This window comes from Schistocerca americana, chromosome 7 (genome assembly GCF_021461395.2).
Source record: "Schistocerca americana isolate TAMUIC-IGC-003095 chromosome 7, iqSchAmer2.1, whole genome shotgun sequence".
Classification (NCBI taxonomy): Eukaryota; Metazoa; Arthropoda; class Insecta; order Orthoptera; family Acrididae; genus Schistocerca; species Schistocerca americana.
In genome coordinates this window covers 259,153,247-259,180,417 of record NC_060125.1, presented here as the reverse complement: position 1 = coordinate 259,180,417, position 27,171 = coordinate 259,153,247, and the positions used below count along the sequence as shown (strand labels likewise).

The 27,171-nt window shown below is 40.4% G+C and overlaps 1 protein-coding gene across 2 annotated transcripts in view; it reads left to right on the top strand.

Annotated features, from left to right (window-relative positions):
- The window catches only part of LOC124621983 (lysoplasmalogenase-like protein TMEM86A), a 474,563-nt gene that overhangs the window by 419,332 nt on the left and 28,060 nt on the right, over positions 1-27,171 (top strand). For both annotated transcript variants that reach the window (XM_047147522.1, XM_047147521.1), the window contains exons 3-4: positions 10,087-10,280; positions 23,321-23,436. In XM_047147522.1, coding sequence (XP_047003478.1) covers positions 10,087-10,280; positions 23,321-23,436 — 310 coding nt within the window. The remainder of the gene's footprint in view (positions 1-10,086; positions 10,281-23,320; positions 23,437-27,171) is intronic.

The following is a 27,171-nucleotide window of genomic DNA, read 5'->3' as shown; positions in this document are numbered from 1 at the left end:
GGCGACAGAGAACATCTTACTCATCTTTTAATTTTTGCTTCATCCTTGCAACCATTAATATCCATTTCAATACTTTAACTTTTGTACTTTAACTTTGGTATATACTCAAAATTAATCACTTGTCCTTCCAGTTAAATCCTACTTTGCGCATTGTTTTAAATAACAACTTCCAGTCAACCATACCAAATGCTTTTTCTGAAACAATAAATCCTATATACGGTTTTCTGTTTACTTCTAATCTTCCTTCCAACTGCCTCTCTCGTTCCTTTCCCTGTTGTGAAGTCAAATTAATCATAGACTCTACTTTCTTTGTAATCCTCTCTTTAACTACTGGCAGTAATATTTTTGATGTCTATGACAGAACGGCCAGTGTTGTATAATTTGTACAGTATTTTGCATTTACCATCTTGGGTAAGTCAATAGTTTTAATATTTGTCATGTCAGATTGTATGATACCCTCTTCATAACATTTAGATACAACAGTAAATAATTTACTTTTGATGCTGTCACTACTGTTTTGAAGGGACCCTGTAGGAACGTCATCTGTACCCATTGCTTTACTTGATTTTAACCTATTTGATGCAAGGAAGAACTCTTACATTTTTTTATTCGTGGTCCATTTTTGTTTTGCTCAATTAGTTTTTAATCTTCAGTATACTCAACTAAACTCTCAATTTGAGCACCACTGTACGAGTTTTCAATATACTCGTTCCACCTGCTAATTACATCTTCTGTGTCAAATAGTTTCCCATTTTTGTCGCTCACTTTGTTATTCTTGGTTCTCTGTCTGTGTTGCAACAGTTTCAGCTTGGAATAAGTTTCATCCAGTTTTCCATATTTCAAATAATCATCCATTTCTTTCCTAATTTTTTCCAGACACTTTTTCTCTAAACGGCACAGTGTTGTTGTATTGTTTTTTATAGCTTTATATTGATCAGGACTTTTCTGTTCCTTTTCACTATAAGGTCCAATATTTTAGGGGTCATCCAAAGCTTCCTAGGCTCTTACTTTCCATATTTCTAATACGCCTGTGGCGTTGCTTGACAATATTTCAACTGTTTACTAACCTGTCTCATTCCATTGTTGCGTGCTTGAATTGCTGCACGACATAGGCATCCTTCAGTTTATATAGTGCTAATTTCTTTGGATATTTCAGCTAGTGTTTCTAAAATATGATGTTGCACTCCCTCCAAACAAGTGTAGGTCACACTCTATATTAAAATTCGCCGATGCGCCGTGACCAATTTTCGTCCTAAGCACTGGGCGAGTTCATTCGTTTGATCGGAAGCGGAGGCCGGTTAGCGACGCGACAACAATATCCAGGCGCATGCTCTCTGCAATATTTCTTTTTTTAGTCAGTAGAATAATTTCATTTTTGCGTTACTTATTTTATATGATGACTTGCCCATCATTTCGTTTATCGTTATAGTTGCTGTGGTATTTGAATTCAAGTAAGACACTGCGCGAAATTGGAAAAAGTTTGCAATAAAAATAGAGGTCACTATGATTTTGCGCTTGGAGCACGCTGCGTATGAAATCCAGCTAACATTTTGAATTTTTCTTTAGACTTGGGTGAAGGGTCTATATCTGTCACCAATCTCGAGAAAATTGTTCTTATGTCGTACACTCATTTGTGATAGCTAGTGCCAGCTATAAAGCCAGAATGAAATATATGCAACATTCCTCGTATCTCATAAACGATTGGAGATATTGAAACGAGATTTAGGCAAATGATAGCATGCAAAGAGGAAAGTACTGTGACATATAGTTCTTAGGCGAAACTTCATTACCTACCGTGTTATTCCACTAACTACAGACTTTTTTGATGAATGAATGAAATTTTTAAGTGCCATCAACAGCTAGACATACTGTGAATTTTGGAACACCGTATGTGAAGACATTACACGTTTATCTTCGTACCGAAGATGATGTTTTTCGTAAGATACTGACTTTCTTGTTCTCAGTCCCTACCTTAAATGAACTTCAATAACCACTGTCATTTCATCCCCATCGGCGCGCAAGTCGACGAAGTGGCGTCAGATCGAAAGACTTGCACCAGGCGAGCGGTCTACCCGACGGGAGGCGCTCGTCACACGCCATTATTATTATTATTAATTATTATTATTATTATTATTATTATTATACCACTGTTTCAGCATTCTCTCACAGTTGCGTCTGAGCAATAGTTTTGGTGACATTGGGTAAACTCCGCTATGTTCTGGTAAAAGAAGCAAATTTTAACATGATAATAAGAGAAAGGCAGGTTTTACTCAAAATTCACCACTGACGAAGCAAGTCAGGCGAAAATAAATCGCTCCTTTTGTTGAAGTTTCAGGAGAATTCTTCTTGGATATTAACCAAAACATCTTTTGTGATGGTCACCAAGCAAGTGTGGGCATGCAGAGGCTCCACGTAATATTTACGAAAAATATGCGAACAGCACTTCGCCTCCGGCGTTCGGCGTTTCCCCTGCAGAGCCCACCCACAACCCCCACCACTAAAACCCTTCTAACGTTTGCCCTGCCGATTGCGACTCTACGAGCCACGTTATTCCGTGTGCGCACTACTAATTTTCGTTGCTTTTCAGGAATTCTAAACTATTTTCGGTTTCAAGTAGATGCTGCCCAGTCTTTCCCACATGTTAAATATAATAAATAATAAATTTGAATAACTGACAAAAACTGGAAAAATTCTGTGCAAGTATCCTTAAGTGATTTAAAGTGAACATTGACGAGTCCGTAGTTTACATACAAGTGTTCTCTGTATTATTGAATGTAGGTCTATGTAGAGCTTTATAGCAAACCACTGTACTATAAATAAATCAAATATGAAGGAACGTTGTATTTTATTTCATTCAGCAGCAATTTATTTTATGTTGTAATTTATTTTCGTCCTCCATTAAGAGGCATTTTGCTAACATTACGCCTAAAATGGGGAAAATTGTATGCCTACAATTCCACTGTACAGGAAATTTTCCAGATATTGTTTGTCATTTAAAGACGAATAGTAGTGCTCTTTGGCAATTTATATTAGTTCAGAGCTTTTATGCCAGAAGTGAACTAAACACTTGCAAATAATACAAATAGTGCTCTTTTTCTATATTTACAATATGTAAATTCAAGTGTAATGATTACTTAACAGTATCAAGGTCTCGGCAATACCATACCTCATTTAGGCAGGGAAGACGAGAAAACACAAATGAAAAAATTGTAATATTGACGCAGTTTTTCAACATTTAACAGTTATTGTTTATAATTATTATAGCGGATATCCGGAGGTGCACCCACGGATATCTTCATCGCTGCTGTCTTTTATCAGCAAGGCAGATATTACTGCCGATATCCGCGGGTATCTTAATCCGCGCAAACCTCTGCCTAACGGCAGTAGTTGACCTAACTACCAGAAAGACACACCGCATTGTCGTGCTCATGGTATCCTTGCTTCCCTCTACCATATCATGACCATCTGTACTTCGTATTTTGAGTTTTGACAAGAGTACAGTGTTTGGCCTAATAGGAGACATCACCTTCCTCCCTCCCCTCCCTCCCTCCCCCCCTCCATCCCTCCCCCCCCCCCCTCCGACACACACACACACACACACACACACACACACACACACACACACACACATCGCCGTACCCTCACCCTTTTTGAAGCAGTGAAGAAGTATCGTTTATAAGGTGACCATATTTTTAAAACAAGAGAACGGTACATTTTAAATTTTTCAGTGAAACAAGGGACAGAAAGGAATGCGTAAAATTGTTTCGTCATACATACGAAGGTTTCGAAATTAATAAAAAATAAATAAGTAACGTGTAACATACATATCAATGGTAGACGGCGAAAATCTCGTAACTCCCGTTTTGTTAAATTTTGCACGTGAAGCAAAAACGATTTCTTAAGAAATAATATAAAAAGAATGTTGCTACATGTGTATCTGTATAGCAGAAGCCTACTTATTGATAGATTAGAGAAATCCATGCATTTTCATAATCTCTCATTGTTGATGGAGTTACTGATTTCATATCAGCGAACACTCCGCTGCAGAGTGAAATTTCATTCTGGAAACATCCTCCAGGTTGTGGCTAAGCCATGTCTTCGAAATATCCTTTCTTCTGGGAGTGCTAGTTCGCGAGGTTCGCAAGAGAACTTATGTGAAGTTCAGAAGGTAGGAGACGAGGTACTGGCAGAACTGAAGCTGAGAGGGCGGGTCGTGAGTCGTGCTTGGGTAACTCAGTCGGTAGACCACTTTCCCACGAAAGCCAATAGGCCGAGTTCCAGTCTCGGCCCGGAGCAGAGTTTTAATCTGCCAGCAAGTTTCCAGTTACTGTTTACTGGAATTCCGAGTTTTCACAGACAGATGGAGTTAAGAGATCTTCTTTGCTTGCCATGGACATACAGTAGCTGTGACTTCACGCCATCCAAACAGCCTTCTAGAATCATTAGTGCAGGTGTCATTGTTCACTGACGTGTGGCTTATGAATCGGCCTTCTTCAGTAATTCCACACAACATTTTGTAAAAATTTAGACAATTGTGACTAAAGTTCACCTTATTAATCAACACTCAAAATCTGTGCTGAAAGAGCTTTCTCGTCATTTGTCCAGAAACCGTTCACATGAGGAAACACTCGTTCAGAGGGGACGCCAGTTCCATGACAATCAAAGAAGAAATTCTAAAATTTAGGAAAATTGGCATGAGGCGCATTTACAGTGTAAAATAATTTCTGCCCAATAGTTGCTTGGTGACGTGTTTCTCCAGTTTCCGTTTTTCTAATGTTTTCGGTGATACGTTTAATTTCAGTTGTTTGATCATTTGCTGTTTACAAAGGTTCACTATATTTTATTATTTCACAAATGCAGAGCATAGTACTGCCTTTTACGTAAACCGGAACTGTAAAGATTTCTTTTGACTCACGCTCAAGCATATTGCGTTTACGGTTTTCGTTATTGTTGGCAGCATTCACATCAAACAGGAGCGTTACTATTGGTTACTTGACAGCGGGGGACAGCACAATTCAGTTGTCTTCCAAGCGAAGTGTGTACACGGTTTCAGATGTATATGTATTATATGGAGCTATATAAACAGCACCGTGTTCTGTCATTTGTCTATCACTGTCTCTAAATTTCTCATCAAACTGATGCAAAACGGTGTTTGCAGTGACTCGAGAATTTCGGTGTAAATTCTAGCGACACTCGGCCTTCCACCGTCTCGAACACCCGATATTTTAAAAGTAAGTAAGAGTGCGGAATCGTATCTACTGCGCCGCGGTTTTGTGTGTGCAGGTTGGAAGTTTATAATGAGAAGACGATAAGCGTGGCAGACGAACGACACCGACAAGTGTTTTTCGCAAGAGCCACAGATACTGTGTGGGAGGACGCGCAGTAATTAAATGCTATTCTTTGCTTTGTTAGTGAATGTAATTGTTAAAAAAAACCAACGTTTTACTATAGACTTTTAACTTACTTCATGTCTTAGCTCTGAACGAAGCAAGACGCATGGGACGTCTATAAATTACTTCGTTGTTTTTGAATTGCTGGTGGTTAAAAGCTCGAAATACGAGTGAAATGCGAGAAGATGGAAATATTTACATGTGAAATGCGAGAATGTTATTCTGCATAATCCAATACATCGTTAATTGGTGAAAACATAATGTTTGTATATTTTACTCCGCACTTTCTATCGTCAGAAACCGTTAGAACGTGGCGATCGACGTGATCAGGACTCGAAGAAAGGGGAATACTCAAACGAAATTAAGATAAAAAGATATTGTGAGCTGCTATAGCAACCAATAGTAACAAGACAGGGAAATTGTTTCGCTGAGTTGGATTCTGCATAGACGGTAAAAGGGGTGAAAATAAATAAATACCATACAAGAAAAGACGCTAGGAAAATCTCAGCAGTTTAGACTAAGAAGAGTCAGTGAACAGTTGGTTTACATGGATAGTCAGGGAATTACTTAAGTCATTCTTTAAATCTAATTGGAAACTCTCCACTTTACCATTTAAGGCATTGAACTTAGCATTTAAAACATCACCCTGTGCTTCTAGTTCTTCACTTAAAGTAGCACTTAGTTCCTTTCTTATAGTAGCTGAATCCGCTTCTGTTCATATAATCTATCATTTAACTGAGTATTTACTGGAACTAACGTAAGACGTAGTTCTTATCTTAAAGTAGCTGGATTTGCACTCTGTGCATCTAATTTTTTACTTAAAGTTGCAATTTGAGCATTTGCAGCTGCACTTCGGTCATCTAATCTGGCATTTAGTTCCTCTCTCAGGTTATCTAATTTAAGACTTAGTGCTTTAATTAAATTTACTACCTCAGTCCAGTCTGACATTTCTTTTGTCATTGTCATGGCCATGGCTGGTTCTGATGTTTCCCCAATTTTTTGAGTATTATCCATATTTTTCTTACTTTTAGATCGAGTTATCATTAACAAAATCACCTCTGAGTATTTTTCTTAGTTTTAGATCTAGTGATCATTAAAAAAATTCACCTATGAGTATAATAACTATACTAACAGTCTATTATTGAACAGTGTTCTCAACTCCACATTCACCCGACGTAGAGTTTTAGGCTGCGTCGGTGAGCCGGTGTGGAATCAGCGCCGGTGAACAGCACGGGTGCCGGCAGCGTCAAAGGTTGGTTTCATTGTCGGTGCCTATGAACGGATTTGTAGCCAGCACCGGTGAGCAGCAGTTGGTGTCGTTGGCGTCGGTTGTGGTTACGGGGTCCACGCCCCCGCGATGTGTGTGAAGGCTGCCTACTCTCCACACTGGATCTTTTTCGCCGAATAGGTATCGTCGTAACTCTTCTTAGTCTAAACTGTTGAGATATTCCTTGCGTCTTTTCTCGTATGGTGTTTATTCCTTTTCACCTCTTTTTGCCGTTTATGCAGAATCCAACTGCGCGAAACAATTGTTATCTCTCTCACTTGAAATAACTATGTACTCTCATATTTCCAGTTCAGCTCAGATGTATTTTCATTTCCACGAGTTTCATATAAGCATACAAACTCTTGCAAGTCAACTACGCCGATACCCATTAGATACAATTAAATATAATCACAATTGCCTAATTTAAACAACCAAATAATGTATAGACGTCCCATGCGTCTTGCTTCGTTCAGAGGTAAGACATGAAGTAAGTAAAAGTCTACGGTCAACTGTTCGTTTGTCTTTTTTACAATAATCACAGTACCAAAAAACCACGGAATATTACACACACACACTCCTTGTCCTTTTAATACAGCTTCCAAGGCGCGACCGGCAAACAGATGTAGGTGCCGCTCGTCTGACGCAGCTCATGTCTTCCCACGATAAACGTCAATCCCGCACACAGACATGTGTTTCGCAATAAATACGCTCTCTCTCTCTCTCTCTCTCTCTCTCTCTCTCTCTCTCTCTCTCTCTCAATTATCTTTAAAATATCGCGTTTTCGAGGCGGCAGAAGGTCGAGTGGTTCCACAATTTACGTGTAAATTCTCGAAGCACTACACGTTTTATGCCGACAAGACATTGCCACAAAAAAAAAAAAGGCTTTCGGCGTCTTGTTATACACAAAAAGTCAGAGACTGTTTGCAGATGACGCTGTAATTTACCGTCTAGTAAAATCATCAGACGATCAATTCCAATTACAAAATGATCTAGAGAGAATTTATGGATGGTGTAAAAAGTGGCAATTAGCATCAAACAAAGAAAAGTTCGAAGTCATCCACATGGGTACTAAAAGAAATCCGATAAATTTTGGGTATACGATAAATCGCACAAATCCAAGGGCTGTCAGTTCGACTAAATACCTACAAATTACAATTACGAGCAACTTAAACTGGAAAGACCACATAGATAATATTGTAGGGAAGGCGAAACAAAGAATGCGCTTTGTTGGCAGAACACTTAGAAGATGCGACAAACCCACTAAAGAGACAGCCTACATTACAGTTGTCCGTCCTCTGCTGGAATATTGCTGCGCGGTATGGGATCCTTACCAGGTAGGATTGACGGAGGACATCGAAAAAGTGCAAAGAAGGGCAGCTCGTTTCGTGTTATCGCGCAATAGGGGTGAGAGTCACTGATATGATACGCGAGTTGGGGTGGCAGTCACTGAAACAAAGGCGGTTTTCTTTGCGGCGAGATCTATTTACGAAATTTCAATCACCAACTTTCTCTTCCGAATGCGTAAATATTTTGTTGACACCCACCTACGGAGGGAGAAATGATCATCATAATACCGGGTGATCAAAACGAAGTATAAATTTGAAAACTTAATAAACCACGGAATAATATAGATAGAGAGGTAAAAATTGACACACATGCTTGGAATGACATGGGGTTTTATTAGAACAAAAAAAAAACGAAGTTCACAAAGTGTCCGACAGATGGCGCTGGACAGCAAAACGTCAGTGACTGCGCATGACAATCGTGTATAAAAGGAGCTGTAATGAGAGAGAGAATAAGATGCACCAGCAGTCGCAGCATGTTGACGTTTTCTGAAAAGGCGCTGTTAGTGAAGCTGTATTACTAGAATGCGGAATGTGCTAGTTCAGCATTACGATGCTATCGCCATAGGAAGTGGACTCGAACGGGTAAAGGTCCATTGACAAATGCAGCTGTGGCGAGAATGATTTCGAAGTTCGAAGCCATGGGTTGTTTAGACGATAGACCCCGTAGTGGCCGACCGAGCACAAGGCGTAATGCTGCTGAGACAGTTCAGGAAGAAACGGAGACTGTAGCGGGTTCGTCTATGCACGGGGAAGTCAGCGCTCGCGCAGTCGCACGTCGCACCGGCATTCCATACATTACTGTTTGGTTGGCACTGAGGCGTACCCTACGATGCTATCCGTACAAAATCCATCGGCATCATGAACTGTTACCTGGCGATTTAGTGAAGCGGAGGGCATTTGCGGTGTGGGCGTTTCAAAAGATGGCGGAAGATGGCGATTGGTTGAGTAACGTGTTGTGGACCGACGAAGCTCATTTCCCGCCCCGAGGGTCTGTTAACGCCCACAACTGCAGAATTTGGGCTACCGAAAATCCTAGAACTGTCGTGGAAACTCCACTGCACGACGAGAAAGTCACGGTATGGGTTGGATTTACCACACCTACCGTTATCTGCCCTTTTTGCTTCGAGGAAATGCGTGATTCTGGTTTTGTAACTGCTATCGTGACTGGTGAGAGGCACGCCTATATGTTACAGAATCGCATCATCCCCAGCCTGGCTGATAAACACCTGCTGGAACGTACGATGTTTATGCAGGATGGCGCTCCACCCCTTATTGCTAGACGCTTGAAAGATCTCTTGCGCGCGTCGTTGGTGATGATCGTGTGCTGAGCCACCACTTTCGTCATGCTTGGCCTCCCATGTCCCCAGACCTCAGTCCGTGCGGTTATTGGCTTTGGGGTTACCTGAAGTCGCAAGTGTATCCTGATCGACCGACATCTATAGGGATGCTGAAAGACAACATCCGACACCAATGCCTCACCATAACTCCGGACATGCTTTACAGTGCTGTTCACAACATTATTCCTCGACTACAGCTATTGTTGAGGAATGATGGTGGACATATTGAGCATTTCCTGTAAAGAACATGATCTTTGCTTTGTCTTACTTTGTTATGCTAATTATTGCTATTCTGATCAGATGAAGCGCCATCTGTCGGACATTTTTTGAACTTTTGTATTTTTTTTGGTTCTAATAAAACCCCATGTCATTCCAAGCATGTTTGTCAATTAGTACCTCTCTATCTACATATTCCGTGATTTATTCAGTTTTCAAATTTATACTGACTTTTTGATCACCCGGTAAAATGAGAGAAATCAGAGCTCGAACGGAAAGATTTAGGTGTTCCTTTTCCCCACGCGCCATTCGAGAATGGAATGGTAGAGCAGTAGTATGAAAATGGTACGATGGACCCTTTGCTAGGCACTTAAGTGTGGATTGCAGAGTAACCATGTAGATGTAGAGAGAGGACAGGCCCGGGTAATATGGGATGTCTGGTCACCTTAATGCGTGTGACATTCTGCCAGAATCGACTGCGACATCTTGCTGTGCACCATGAACCGCATGTTTGTCTCACGTCTGTTCAGGTACACGTTCTCCCGGCGCATCCTGACGGGGCTGGCGTTTTCCTGCCTGGGGGACGCGTTGCTGGTGTGGCCTCACTACTTCCTGCACGGCATGGCAGCCTTCGGCGTGGCGCAGCTCATGTACACTGCCGCGTTCGGCTTCAAGCCGCTCAACGTCCAGCTGGGCGCTGCTCTTTACGCCCTGTGCGCAACTGGTAAGACTAGGGCGACCAACATGTCAAATGATGGTGGTCTGACCATGATTTTACGGGTTCGTTTAAAGCAGATTTAGTCACAATAAATTTCAGCTCACAACTAAATCACGTTTTCTTGACAATGGAGACATAAATATTGATAAACTGGCGTACTTTGCTTGCTTTTACTTTATTATTTCAAACGGTACCATACTTCGGGCTAAATTGCAAAAGCTTGTAATAATACTCATTTTGGTGTAAATTCAAGAGCAGCATGCCGCAACCTATTCCAAGAACTGGTTTAGTAACTACTGCTTCTCAGTATATTTATTCCTTAATGAAGGTAGTTTTAAGTAATTGTCTTCAATCCTATGATTTTTACCAATGTTTCTCACATCAATTTCTTTGTGTTTTAAATCTTTAAAAAATTTTACTCAACTTTTTTCTGTTGTTCTTGTTTTTAGCATACTCGGAGCACTAGAATTCTTTTCGTGTAGAGTATCTTCATTTACAAAATCAGCAATAAATTCTTTTAATGACTTATAACTGTGTGAAACAATATTACGTGTAGTTGGCATTACTCTCATGAGCGATGCTAAGTTGCTCTTGACAAAACACTCTGTTAGCTCGATTACCGTTGGATGCCATTGATTTTCACCAACATTAATGTTGCTCCTATCTCTTCAAATAAACATATGGAGTATTTAACCTTCTTGCAGACACATGCACGCTGAGCAGTGTAGTTAGTATGATTGCGGAAAGTAGTATACACAAATCAGCACATTTCATGTTAACTGGCATCGAATCAACTGAGAAATAAATAATGCAACGAGTGTGATTAAAAATGAACGTCTCAATAATCCGCTTACGCAAGTCATTGTTACTCCGTGTGTTATTAACACCATAGCTGCTAATCGGTAAGAGATGAACGCATTCGTCTGTTGCCTGTACTGACCGAGAAACAAGTAAAAATTCCCCCTCTCATTATCCCTGCAGGCGTGTAAGCTGTGTCATTCTTTCTCCACTCCTCTCGTTCCCTACAAACAAACCGTTTTCTTTCCGTAGAAGCACGAACAGAAAAAAAGACCAAATGTCGACAATAGTATCTACAAAACGAGAGCTTTTCGAGAACTGTCGATGAGGATGTTCAAACTATAGATAGTACTTCGCGGGATTAATATTTGGAACAGTAATCACTCATCCTGTTTACACGAAGCTCCCTAAACCGGATTTGGCAAACGTGATTTCCCAATACCGTTTCTGGATGGCCATGTAAACACTTAAGAGTCGATTTTGGAAATCGGCTTCAGGTTGCCGGTTTTCCAATTCTGCAATCCATTTTCGCTCCCTTGTGAGCGTAACCGCTTCTGAAACGTGCTTGGACTGTCAGGTTTTTAAGAATTTTCGGCAAATGTGGGCGGTGTCGCTTTTTGTGCAGTGAAGGGCAAGGTGAAGTATTAGACCGAAACTGTTTACACCTTGTCTAATTGAAGAGAAATAGTAATTGTGCCGACTAAACCATAAACTCTATCAGCTGTTTGCCAGGCGCCATATTTAACTGGGCTATCAAATCGGCTTCAGACTTTAACAAGTCAACATGTCAGCGAGAAACAAATGGTTCAAATGCCTCTAATCACTGTGGGAGTTAACATCTGAGGTCATCACTCCTCTAGACTTACAACTACTTAAACCTAACTAACCTCAGGATATCACACACATCCATGCCCGAGGCAGGATTCCTACCTGTGACCGTAGCAGGAGCGCGGTTCCGGATTGAAGCGCCTAGAACCTCTCAGTCACATAAACCGGCAGCGAGAAACGGTTTTCGAAATTAGGTTTTCGTCTTTCGGAAGATGTCACATGTAAACGCAGTGACTTACGAAATATGCGGGAGAAACGGACGTTAATAGGGGAGCTGTTAGGATTGGGGTGGGGGGGAGTGCTATAATACGGGAGACGCCAGGAAAAACTGGAGAGTTGGTCAGCTGGCTTCGACTGCCAAAGTGGTACAGCACGGGGTTAAGTCACAATGGCATTAATATATCATACACTGTATACGATTGTCTGAGGTTTGCCTTCTTCGAAGTGACTGTTGTATGACGTCCTCTGTCACGGAGTACTATAACCACTCGTGATTGGGTTATAGCCTGACCGTGCTGCACCATTAAACTGCAGCAGGCAAGAATCTATATACAGTCGCAAAACCGATCCTGATTAAAACGATAACCACTTGGTGCTGGCTAATTTTCTAGAATATGCGTCTATCTGCCAGATTTTTGTCATATTAAATGTCTAAGATGTCATCGTAAGAGACATTTCCTCTGTAACCAGTAGCAGGCACGACTGTAGGTGCTGGCCAAGTTCAAAAGGAAATCGCACACTTACTAATTGCAAGCATGATACCCCAGTAGCCGCACTCATTCTACAAACGCGGCCTTGTCATTTTTCGGCCTTAGAACTTTATGACTGCTTTTAGCTCACTTTTGTGCAAATGTCTTCGTATTCCAGAGTGTACAGTAAACCAACCAAAAGAAACACATTACACAACTACTGGACACGGGCTGTCTCTCCAGGTTCTGTATCTCGAGTTGTCTCGGTTGCCTACCACAAATGCATGTGTTCAAAAAAAAAAAAGTCGCCAACTTGAAATGCATCCAGAAATTTCGTCTGTTCTGTCTGTAAGTGGTAGATAGTAGCAGCTGGTGATGTGTAGGTAGCCTGTGGGGAGGGATGTAGCACTCACTCCATCTCTAGTAATCCATTTAGTTACTCTCGTGGGTGGTGTTAGATGACGAACTGCTCGGAGCTCATTCAGCTATGATGGGGCCAAGTCAGGTGGGCCCGAGCATCTCCAGCTGTGACCGTGTCAGAGCCACTAGTACTCCCTAAACAAGCTGTGGACATGTTTCAATGGCTAGCATTGTGTGTCACAAGAGACAGGTATCCTGGCTAGTGTTGTTACACGACTGCTGCAGATACAATATGAAGCATTCAGTCTGACATAGTCTTGCCAGTGAAAAATGTCAGCAGCTGTCTGCTTCACATTTTCTGTAGTGCTCTGACTTCTATAGCTACATCTATATCCGCATACATACACTGTGAGCACCATATGGTGCATGGTGGAGGGTACCCTGTGCAACTATTTGTCATTTCCTTTCCAATTCCACTCGCAAATATGTCTCCATATGAGCCCTAATTTCTCTGTTTTCGTCATGTGTATGCAAAATGTATGTTGGTGGTAGGAGAATCATTCTGCAGGCAGCTTCCAATGCTGATTCTTTAAATCTTCTCAGTAGTGTTCTGCAAAAAGAACATTGTCTTCCCTGGAGGGGCTCCCATTTGAATTCATGAACCATCTCCATAATACTTGTTTATTGAGTGAACCTACTGGTAACCAATCTAGCACCCTGCTTCTAAATTGCTTTGATGTCTTCCTTTAATCTCAACTGGTGGAGATCTTAAACCTCAAGCAATACTCAAGAATGGGTCGTGTTAGTGTTCTGTATGCAGTCTCCTTTACAGATGAACTACACTTCCCTAAAATTCTCCCAGTGGACTGAGTCTACCATTCTGCTTCTTTATTACCATTCTGATGTGTTCATTACATTTCATTTCACTTTGCAGTGTTAACAGCTAGATATTCAACTGACACGATTCTGTGTGAATCAGCACACTACTAATGCTGTATTCGAACATTACAGGATTGTTTTCCCTACTGATCTCCATTAACTCACATTTTTCTAGATTTAGAGCAAGCTGCCAATCACCAAAACCTAGAAATTTTGTGTACATCCTCTTGTATCCTCCTACAGTCGCTTATTGATGACACCTCCCCATACACCACCTCATTATCATCATCTTCATCATCAAACAGGCACAGATTGCTGCTCACCCTCTCTGTCAGATCATTTAGGTATACGTAGAATAAGAACAGTCCCATCACACTTCATTTGGGCATTCATGATGATGACATGCTAGGTTCTCTTACTTCAAGCTACAAAGTTATTTTGAGAAAAATGCAAGGAACACATCAGTGTATTTATGAACAGTATGAACTGAAACTGTCTCTCTTTGATACTGTAAGTAAAGATGATTACAACAGGAAGAAACATGATACAGCATTAAAGAAATACAGTGTACATAAAGACTGTAGGCTGCAGGCAATAGTAGAAGAAATGAAGAAGAAAATAAAAATCCTGTGTTGTCCATATTACTGATAAGAAAGATGAGTTGTAGAGACCTCAAAGAGAAGCGGTGCTGGCAGTCAGCAAAACAGTCTGCCACTTGGGCGCCAGAGGCTCCAAAGCCGTATGGTTTCTTTACAGGACATATGAAGGGCTTATTTATATAGTGGTATGAGTCCATTACCTCCACTTTTCTGCCTATAATGCTTCTGCAACTAATGATCCAAACAAACAGAAAGAAAGGTTCATCTCTAGCAAGAAGCCATATGCTTGAATATTTTTGGTATCTAAACTGCAGATTTTTCAGCGCTCATTTAACTGTAGGACTCTATCTCACAATGAACAAAAATGAACTTGTACTGCTATTGAAATAAGCCCTTCATATCACAATTAGTAATGGCCACTTAGGGTACCAAGCTGAAAGAGGTGCCAGGGGCGGCCAAGTGCAAGGTTTGCATACAGTGCATATAGCAACTAATAGGGAAAACTGACACAGGTGGAAGTGTTAGAGGGAAAAGAGGGAAAGGGTGACGGGACCATACTATAGCTCACTCGTGTGCAAAAAATGTTTTCAAACCAGCCGTGCTAGCAGTGGGGGTGTTTACATACCACAAGTATAGTTTTTTGATGCACTTGGATTCATCAGTGGCATGAATTCTTAGAGTAGCTACTTGAAAGAAGTAATTGATTTTCTCATCACAGAGCCCTGCTTGATTAATTTATCTTACATGAGGTCCAGTAGGAACTAATAATCATCCTCCCTAATCTTCAATTTCTAAATGAGTATTCATCCTCTAAAAGAAGTTATTTTCAAAGAAATGTCAAGCTTACAATTTTTGGCCTTCTGTTCATCCATTTTTTCAACCATACTGACAGTTTTTTTCTGTTAATGTTGCTTACTGTTGTCGCATATGAAGCAGCAGCCATAGAGAAAGCAACAATTTCTGGTTTCCTTTTAGTGCTCAATGCCATGAAAACTTGCCTCTGTGCATGCATTACTTAGGCGCAGCTTGTGGTGCGTCCAACCATATGAGACTTTTCCATATGCTTTAATGCTAGAATGGTAGCATGCCATAATGAATGTGTAAATGGGCAGTAACAGAACTGTGTAGTTGAACTGTTATATTTCTAGCTGTGTGGGAACACCATGGCATCTATGAAGTCCCAAAAAATCTCTTGGGCAGTATAGCGTGTATGGTGAGTAGTGAAAACACCCATCCAGTAGAGCATGGGAGGCTAGTCCTCTTTAGCAGACATCCTCCAAAATTAAAACAATACACAATAACAGGGCACACCTAGTGTGTCAAAATGTATTTACTGTGACTAGAAGAAGATATCACCCTTTTGTATTAAAATGTTTGGTCCTACCTATAAGATACATCAGTAAAGTGCAAATGGATGATTACTTGAAGAAACAGTGATATAAAAGCAATGCACCAACCTTCTGAAATCAAAGCAATTGGGGGTGAATACTCCATTGAAGTGGTGCTGCACTATAACCTTAACTGTATCAAAGTGACGGTCACAAAACAATGACACGTACATATACAGAAGATTGTCAGGAGGAATGTGCTGATTAAGAGGTAATTGAAGTGCAAAACATAATGTGATAGATGATTGGAGAGGAACAGCAGCATTTACACAGATGTTCATCTTACAGGTTTTGCCTCTCAGAGTTAAACTATAAATCCAAAACACTGAGAGCAGTTTGAAGTACCAGAAATTCACACATATCACATGTTCGAGGTCAGGTTACATATGGGAAAAACAGTGTGGCCACTCATGCTGAAGAAACAAGTATCTTTCCTGACTTGTGCTGCTGGCTCAGTCAGATACTTAGCATGCAGCAGGAAGTGTATTATCTTTGAAGAAGAAAGGAATAGCCAGGTGATAAAAATGACTAATACATACCATAACTAATGGTGGAGAAGGTAGACAAATTTCTTCAGCCACATACATATACAACATCTTTTGCGGTAGCTCTCAGTAAAAATTAAGAAGGAATTAAATGCTTCAACAGGCCCAGAAAAACAGCTCTTGCAACTACATCAAATTTGTGGATGATCTTGCTATTGATTCTTGACACCAAACCATTTCCAGCGATAAGGAAAGTGTCAGCACTAGAAGTAGAAACAACATTGGGGTAAGAAGCTACTGAAAAACTGTGTGCCTCAGTTTAAATCAGCACCATAGATTCCACTGAACAAAAGTAAAACAGAGTGTAATGTGAGGAAAATGGAATCAAAACAGACTGACTAGCACGTATCCGAACAAGCATAGTCGATGACGACTCAGTCATGTACATTCAGCTTTTCCGTAGCGAACCAGCAAATTATTTCAGTTCTTTCTCTTCTGAATTGTATAACCAATAAGTTCAAGAGAAAGGGGGTTAAATAGCTGCTGTGCTTCACGGTAAAGATCACCTCAGTGGGGACATGGCTAAAAGTAGGGTCGCCACTTGGTGAATAATACGTCACTCAGCTCCTAGTCCACATCTTATGAAGTTACATAATGTAACATTTATTTATCACCCATTGAAACTTTGGATACAAAGGCTATCTCTGACCTGGTTTTTCAACTCCCACTGCTATTCTTATTTGAAGGAGATTTTAATGTATGTAATGTGATAAGAGGCCCTCTCAGGGGACACCGCCTTATAGTAGGCACCTTTAGTGCCGGGCGGGAGGGTTTGCGTGCTTCGGTGAAGTCGAGAGCTATGCCGGCGGTAGCATAGCTACTGGCAGGGTCTCCCAAGCCGGACTGGTCCCGACAGAGGAGCCAGACAAAGTGTGTCCCACAACATAGGGCAGGGAGGGCTCTAGAGGCGTAGTGAAGCCAGCTTCCCTAGAGGAGTAAACCTCATACAAATCCTGGTCCTCCAGTTTGGGGGTTGGGCATGGGGCTAATAACCCCATACTGTAAAAAAAAGAATATTACGGAAATTCAACAGAAGCCTCGGAAACTGGATGGAAAGCATGTATCACGACCCCGGCAAAGGAAACGGATAAAGGATCTAACAGTAGCATCATGGAATGTGAGGACAATGCTTCAGCCTGGAAAGATGAAAGAAATAGCTAATGAAATTTTAAAATTCAAATATGATATTGTAGGGCTACAGGAAATAAGATGGCAGGGGAATGGACAGATAGATAAACCTGAGTACTCGTTGGTATATAGTGGACCAGAAGAAAGAACAGGCCAACTTGGAACAGGGTTTATAATAACTAGGGAAGTTAGGAAAAGCCTTCTAGAATTTGAACCCATAAATGAAAGGATGTGCAGACTCAGACTAAAAGGTAAATTTAGGAATATATCAATAGTTAATGCACATGCACCAACAGAGGAAAAAGAGGATATAATTAAAGAACATTTCTACGAAGACTTGGAAAAAGTATACGGTGCAGTACCTAAATATGACCTGATGCTAGTAATAGGAGATTTTAATGCAAAAATAGGGAGGAATGAACATCTGTATGGAGTTTCTGGAAAATATTCACTACATGAAGAGAACAATGAGAATGGAGACTTATTATGCCAATTCGCAGCAAGGAATAATATGATTATTAAAAGTACCTGCTTTCCACATAAAAGGATCCATCTGGGAACTTGGAAGTCTGCAGCCAATGGAGTAGTCAATCAGATTGATCATATTTTAGTGATTGCACGCCACTCCACGTCAGTTACGGATGTACGGAGCTGCAGAGGACCAAACTGTGATTCAGACCACTTTCTGATAAAATCAGTCTTGAGAGAGAAACTGTCACTAACAAATGGCAACAGAATGGGAAAGATGATGAAATGGAATACAGACAAACTGAACATCCCTGATGAAGTAAAAAAATACCAAGCAACACTAAGCAGAAAGTTGAGCAATGAAGAGACCACAGAAGGAGTAGATGGAAGGTGGAACAGGTTTGAAAAAGCCATTAAGGATGCTGCAGAGGAAATAATAGGCATAAGAAGGAACAGAAGAACCCAGGAGTGGTTTGATGAAGATTGCAGGTCAGCAATAGAGGAAAAGAACAGGGCAAGAACAAAAATGCTACAGAGAGAAACCAGAAATAATGTGGAACAATATAGAGAATTAAGGAGAAGAGCTAACAGACTGTGCAAGAGAAAGAAAAGAGAGTGGAATAAGAAGAAATTTCAAGAACTAGAAGAACTAAAGGAACAGAGTGAAATAAGAAAGTTCTATCATGCCATAGGCAAAATGAAGAATAGATTCCAACCAAAAACAATGGCCTGTTCCAGTAAAGATGGGAAAATGATAAGGGAGGAAGAACAGATAGTGGGAAGATGGGCAGAATATTTCAAAGATACACTAAGCACCAGCCTAGAAGATGAAGAGACAGCTGCACAGGAGGGAAGAGTGGAGCTGGAAGTAGACAATGAAACCATTGAGGCAAGAAAACCAACACTACAAGAGGTCTCCCAGGCTGTGCACAAGTCAAAAAACAATCGAGCCCCTGGGGAAGACAGCATAATTGCTGAATTAATAAAAACTGGTGGTGAGGCTGTAATAAAGGAACTGCACACATTAATATCAGATATATGGGAAACAGAAACTATGCCAGATAATTGGAAAATTGGAATAATAGTCCCCATTTATAAGAAAGGGGACAGAACAGCATGTGAAAACTATAGAGGTGTAACACTCCTAAGTACAGCTTATAAGATCTTCACAAGTATATTAAACGAAAGGATACGGAAGTGTGCAGAAGGCATACTAGGGGAATATCAGTGTGGCTTTCGACCGGGCAGAGGAACAACTGATCAAATATTTGTGATAAGGCAAATGATGGAAAAGTTCTATGAATATGATATAGATCTGCATTTCTTATTCATCGATTTCAAACAAGCCTTTGACAGCGTAATTCGGCAAGAACTATACAGAGTACTGAAAGAAGTTGGTATATGTGCTAAATTAATAAGACTAATCAGAATGACAATGACAGAGACAAGAGCAAAAGTAAAGGTCCTTAGCAGAACAAGTGAGAGCTTTGACTTTAATAAAGGTGTGAAGCAAGGGGATAGCCTCTCCACTGTCCTATTCAACATTGCCCTGCATAGTGCAGTAAATAAAATCAACAAAAGAGGCACCATATTTATGAAAACTAGCCAGATATGTGCATACGCTGATGACATTGTTATAGTAGGAAGAAATACCAATACACTCCTAGAAACATACCGGGCAATGGAAACAGAAGCCTTAAAAATTGGCCTCATAGTAAATGTAAATAAAACAAAATATATGGTAATGTCACAATCTGAGGCCAGAAGAACCCCTAAAAACCTAAACATCAATGGGAAATGCTTCAATGGAGTGTCCTCTTTTAACTATTTGGGAGCCCTAATAACAAATGACAACAGTATTGGAAAGGCTATAAGGGAAAGAATACAAGCAGGAAACAGAGCTTACTTTGCAAATATGCAGCTTTTCAAAAGTAGCCTTGTTACAAGAAAAACTAAATTGCTAATATATAATTCCCTAGTCCGCCCAGTTATCACATACGGCTCAGAGGTATGGACATTGACAGAACACGATAAAAATGCTCTAAGAAGCATTGAGCGGAAAATACTACGCAAAATCTATGGGCCAATAAGGGAGGAAGAAGGCTGGAGAATACGCTACAATGCTGAATTACAGGAGTTAATACAAGGCAGGGACATAGTAAAATTTGTTAAATCACAGCAAATACGATGGCTAGGACACTTGGAGAGAATGGCAGAGGATAGAATTCCAAAGAAAATGATGAAAGGTATGATCCATTCAGTTAGGCGAAAAGGGAGACCTAGAAGAAGATGGATCGATGAGGTAATAATGGATATCAGCAATATGGAAGTCCGGGGGTGGAAAAGAGCAGCAAATAACCGAGAAGTGTGGAGGAAGATTGTTGAAGAAGCCAAGGCTCACCAAGGGCTGTAGAGCTACTGAAGAAGAAGAAGAAGAAGAATGTGATAAGAGGATACACATCCTCCTGCCACATTGGTATTAAAGAATTACAGTGGAATTTTTCTCTGCCACTGACTTCGTATTCTGCTCTCCTGCCTGTGCAAACATTGCTCAGTGGGGAGTGGTGAATGACTTGGATTAAAGAGAGAACTTTGCCATTTAGATCGACCTCTCATGGCAGTCCCAAGAAGTAAATGGCCTTGAGGAATGCTGTCATAGCAAACACAATGCAGCCAACTGTTTGTTTTTGAACACTGAGATAGTGTAGCCCATTGGCTATTTCTGAAATGGAAATAACATCCAGAATCCACTGTGCTGCTAATGGAACCATCCCAAGGATCTCGGGCAGAATTCAGAGGCAACATGTGCCATGATGAAATGATGATGATTGCCCAGCAATCAGGGTCAGGCATGTGACATGTCAACAGTTTGGTAGTCAACAAACAGCCTTTCATATTTGAAGTCTAAAGACAAATACCATATGACAATCCACCGCAGGAAAAAGTGGTCATGACGAGTGTTTCTGGACTTGGTGACTCATTCTAATAGCTCTAAAGCGGTGTGTGAACTCATAGGGAGGATATCTGGCAAGCATGTCAGGTTTTCAGTAGCTTCTCTAATGAATCAATCTACAGCTAGAGACATCATGCAGACAGTGGTGGAGTTTTTGCTTTGATCACTACCTTTGAAAACTGGGATACAGATCCCCACCACCATTGGGAATTGCTGAAGAGGTGTGGTTAATATTTCAGTACCAATAAAACTGAGGAATAAAACTGCCCCTTTTCTATGGGAGCTACAGTATGCGTTGCTTCAGTCCAAGGAGACTACACCTGGTGAGGATAGAATCCCATGAAGAGTGTTACAGAACAAAAGAATCTGAAGTTATCAATACAACAATCTGTCACCAACACTCTCATAAGTATATTCTTCAATCTAGACAGTGTTTATGGCACTGTTTTGAAGCATAACATTCTGGCATAGTTCCACTGCACAGTCATATGATTATTTCTTTCCAGACAATCTTTTACATATCGAGTTGTTAATATTCAGAGCAATTCAAGCAGGAGTATGGTGCCCTTAGATACATGTTTTAAGCATGATTCTGTTTGCTATACAATTCAATGATATCAGGTCCACAGTTGAGTCTCCCATTATGTTGTTTATGGAAAATTTCACTATAGTCTATGCTACCTCTAAACTTGAAATAACTACTTGTTGGTTGGAGCTGATCATAGGTTGATTAGAGCAGTAGGAAGACAGCATGGGTTTTAAATTTTATCAGAGAAATTTCTGGTGTGTTAATTTTAGGCCTGCCATCCTGAAAGTGATTGACACTGTTCTCAATTTTAAAAGTTCAATAAGGTTTCTGGATCTGACTTACATTGAGTGGCTCTTGTTGAGAGACTTAAACATACTAATAGGTCTACTTAAATCAAGTGCTATTAGATTCTTGTCAGTGTGCATCATATTTGAACATCACCTTTACACATTTCCGTGTAGTTCAATATAGATATTATGCACCAAGTGCCCAAATAATGAGACTGTGCTATGATATAGAAGAACAATTAGTTGAGAGGTGTTTTTGACATTAGATGTTACCCAGGATGAATCCGACAATGAATAATGTGCTATATGCATTTTTAAAAGTGTTACGATGTTCTAAAAATGTGTTCTGAGTGGTACAAAATGAATAGAAACATGACTAGGCAGTACCTATGTAATGAGTGTGTTGAACTTTTTGCCCCCATAATTTTATTTCTGGGTACTTGAATGAGACAATTAAGCCATGCTTCCATGCTCAACATTTAATCTGTACATAAAAAAATGAAATTGTTGGTAGTGAAAGTGTCAATGACTTGAAAAGTTACTAAACGGAAATATAATTCATACAGCCTATCTACATTGATGCAGTTTTTTTCCATCACTAAAAAATAATTAATGTAGAGTAATGAAATTTCAGGGATAAATTTGTCAGCTAACCTATTTAAGTGATTACCATAGGAAAATCACAGGTTAATTCATGACTGTTATAGCCTGTATTGAAAGCAAACCTGAGTTACATCCCCATAGTGGTGCTGCTAGTGACACTCTTCCGTTACTGGCACAAAATTTGAGTAGACATCATATTTCAGATATAGAAACGCACCTACCAACTTTGGTTTATGTCACACAACCCCTTGTTGGCGTTCCTATTTTTGACGTATTTATTTCTCAATATAGTCACACTAGCGACGAACTCATTTCTCCCAAAGAAAGACCAGTTTCTTGCTACTGTTATTGTAGAAAGTCTGCCATTGCTTACAGAGCCGAACCACGCATTCACTTACACTGCTTCATCACTATCAAGTGAAGTCATTGAAGGTGTTCTGTAAGTTTTGGAAAGAGGTAGAAATAGGATGAAGTCAAGTCGGGACTGTATGGAGGATGATCGATGACCATGAATCCAAGATGTTGAATTGTTGTAGAAGTCTCAGTGCTTGTATGTCCTGTGGCAGTTTTTGCTAAAGGACGGGGTGCTCCTTGTGTGGATGAACTCTTTGAATTGGAAACTTGACTACAGCATGCTGTTGCTCACACACTGACATTGTTATATTATACACTGTTGTGTTCTATACTACAGTTTGGAGCCCTCTGGTTGCAGAGGGCTGTGAATATGTAACATGAAGAATAAAGGTGTATAATGTTAATAAGTTTTATATTACTTAAAAAGCTTAAAGAGTTTTCACATAAAAAATTTGGATGTATTATTTTTCAGCACACCCTTGTAATATTATATCCAATCAGATAATCACTTTCTGTTGTATCAGTATCATTGCAAAGCTAAATAATGCTGTTTCTGTTATAGTAATAGTGGTAGATACTACTACTACTACTACTACTACTACTACAGCTACAGTGATTGTTTCTATTATTTCTTCCAGCTGTAGTAATTTTGATGCCTGGTCTGAGTGGTGTCTTGATGATTGGAGTTCCCATCTACAGCATTCTGTTGGTTACAATGGCATGGAGAGCTATTGCTAGAGTACAGTTCTTTGAGGTAACTAGAAATAATTGTAATTAATATCTAACTGAATAAAATTTTGATCATTATTTTAAGTTTTAAACCTCCCAGTGAAGAAATTGTTGAATCTCCATTTTCATTTGTTTTTGAAAACTATGATCTGCAACTGAGAGTTTGACTTGGTACCATGAAGACTGGTCAGTTTTGTTCTTTCCAACACCTTATTTGTTAATAAAATTGAGTCACACATTGTCATCTTGTAACTACTTATTGATATTATTATTATTATTATTATTTAGTGGGATTTGCTTATTGTCATATCAATACTCCTGAAACATCAGTGTCACATTAAGGAGACATATTGGAGAAATTCTTATGGAAACTCTTTAACTGAAAAAAAGGGTAATAAAAATTTTCAATGGGTTGCATGTACTTAATGAAGTAATTGCCACACATTTGAATTTATTCATATCAGATAATGAAACTCAAGGCATCATTTAAATATAATCATACTTTTTGAAGTGTTTGGTTGCTAATGTCCTGGAACACTACCCTAGACTGAAGTGAGATAACACACCTTACGGTAAAAGAGCTGAGAAAATTCCCCCCCCCCCCCCCCCCCTTGCCTCTCTTCTCCTGCTGTGGAAATATGGTTCTTCATGTCCTGAACTCCAGGGGGTGTGATTTGTACAGTCTTAGCTGAGACAGTGGCTGGCATGTTGTGGTTATGGCTCTCTTAGGGTTGCAGTGTATGATGGATGTGAGGTGAATGTCACTTCCAGTTAATTCTAACTATAGCTCTCAAAAAGATCCTATAAAAGTGTAGTTACAGTTGGCAATTTCCTGGGAATGCATTACTCAAAAGTAACAAGTAAAACATGTTTTTTTTTCTTTTTGTCAGTTATTTGATTTCTGCATCGCACAATTCTTGGACTAGAAGGAAACAACAAGAAAAATCAGTATTAGACTCTAGTTGAAGGTGCATTTCTGCAAAGTAATGAGCAAAGAAGAATATCTTCAAAATGACCGTGCTCATTACATTCTTGAATACTGTCATAAGTTCTGGGATTCCTTTTTGAAAACAACATTAAGAATACACGAGGAATAAAATGTCCACTGATACATTAGTTTCCTGTTTAGGCATAAAAATCTTTAGTATTTTTTGTAGTAAGTTAACATAATGGAAAAAAATCATTAGAAAAAACCAGTAACACTTGCGATAAAATCTACTGAAATAACAATACTTACTCTGCAACTGTACCATAAATTTTTAGTATAATTTTAAAATTAAGTGTAGTACTTGTTCCATATATGTAACTTGGAAACAGGCTGTGTAGGACCATAATACACTTTTATCAGGATAAATTGTGTTTGTAGTTTTAAAGAAACATGAGAGCTAAGTGTTAATGAGTTTTTTAATTCATAAAGTTGCTACAGTTGCTTCAAATTAAATTTATTCTCAACGTTTTCTGACCCTTTAAGTAGTAAGTACAAAATGTATCATAAACATACGAACCTGTATCAGTTTAAACTGGCTTGTACTTCCTGGCTTTAATCAGTGATATTTTTCAAGATTTCATTAGCAAAGTGCCTACTCATAAACTTTACATGTAATGTCTTCATTGTGTGTTGCTATACTTCCAGCTACCTACCAAATGTTTGACTGTTCAGCACACAGTTTGGAACGTGACTAACCTGGATTTGTCTTGGTGGTAGCAGTGCTGCTTCCTTGTGTTTTTGTTTAATGAGAAGCTTGAAATGAACACCTTTCCACATTTATTGACACTCATATCATCATGACAAATAGCTTGTATATGATAGTTTATGTAGTGTATTCAAACAATGGAGATTCCTGGGTGGAATATCAACAATGTAGGAAAAGATAGTGCTACTTACTGTAAAGATGATACGTAAAGTTGTAGACATGCACAATTAAGAGATTTACACATAAGCTTTTGGCAACAGCCTTCATCAGAAAAAGAAAGAGAAACACACACCATTCATTCCCACAAGCAAGCGTACCTCACGCACACATGACCACCAACTTTGGCAGCTCAAACCAGCATGTCAACTATCATGTGAAATGGAAACAGCAATCTAGAGGGGTTGGGGAAGGGGGAAGCTACACCAGTGTACAGGTGAGGGGAGAGAGGAGCACTGTCTGGCAGAGCATGCAGGGACTAGAATGCCAACAGTGCTAGTCTGGAGGTTGTGGGTGAGGGAGGTGGGGGAAAACAGGGCAAAAAAGGAGAGTGAATAAAGATGCATGAGTGTGTTGGCAGAGAGGAGCAAACAATCAGGGTGGGAGATGGGAATGGGCGGAAGTGACAGGACAAAGGGGATGGAAACTGTTGGCTGGAAGGTGTGGGGACAGTATGTTACTGTAGGTCGAGGCCAGTAGAATTATGGTAGTGGAGAATATGCTCCCATCTAAGCAGTTCGGAAAAGCTGGTGATGGAGGGGTGGATCCAGACAGCTTGGGTGGGAAAGCAGGCATTGAAATCAAGAATGTTATGTTGAGCTGCCTGTTGTGGCACAGGGTGGTTGCTCTTGGACACAGTTTGTAGCTGGCTGTTCATCCTGGTAGACAACTGGTTGGTTATCAGACCAATATTAAAAGCTGTGCAGAGTTGGTAACTGACATGGCTGTTTCACGGGTGGCCCAGTCCCTGTTGCGATAGGATAAACTGGTGACAGGACTGGAATAGGAAGGTCTGGGTGGGTGGATTGGGCAGATCTTGCACCTGGGTCTTCCACAGGAGTATGATCCATGTGCCAGTGGGTTGGGATTGGGAGTGGCATAGGGATGGACTATGATGTTGTGGAGGTTGGGTGGGTGACAGAACACCACTTTAAGCGGGATGGGAAGGATCTTGTGGAGGATGTTGCTCATTTCAGGACATGATGACAAGTAATCAAAGCTGTGGCAAGGATGTGGTTCAGTTGTTACAGTCTGGTCTGGTATTGGGCGATGGAGGGGTACTCCTTTGTGGCTGGTTCGTGGGGGTGGTCTGAGGATTGGGGGTGTGAGGGGAAATGGCATGAGAAATTTGTTTGCAGACTAGGTCTGGGAGATGGTGCCTGTTTGTGAAGGCCTTGGCAAGACTCTCATCATACTGGGCAAGGGGTCTCTTGTCACTGCAGATATGCCATCTTCGGGTGGCTATGTTATATGGGAAGGATTTTTTTGTGTGAAAGAGATGACAGACTCCTGTGTCAATCTGTTTCTGGACCATCTAGAGGTGTCCTTCCTAACCTCCCAAAATGCCAAACCCCTAATCTGCTTCAAGTTTATTGATGACATCTTCATGATCTGGACTCAGGGCCAAGACACCCTGTCTTCATTCCTTCACAAGCTCAACACCTTCTCTCCCATTCATTTCAACTGGTCCTTCTCAGTCTATTAGGCCACCTTCCTAGATATTGACCACCTCCTCTCTGATGGATCCCTTTGCATCTATGCCCACAGTAAACCCATCAACCACCAACAGTATCTGTGTTTCAACAGCTATTATGCCCCTCCCAATCACAACCCCATGGCACAAGGATCATGCCCCTGTGGAAGACACAGGTGCAAGACCTGCCCAATGCATCTACCCAGCACTTCCTATTCCATTCCTGTCGCAAGATGGTCATACCCCATCACAGGCTGGGGCACATGTGAAAGCAGCCATCTCATTTATCAGCTCTGTTGTAATTATTGACTACAGAGTAGCTGTCCATCAGGATTAACAGCCACTGCCAAACTATGACCAAGAGCAAAGTAGACCA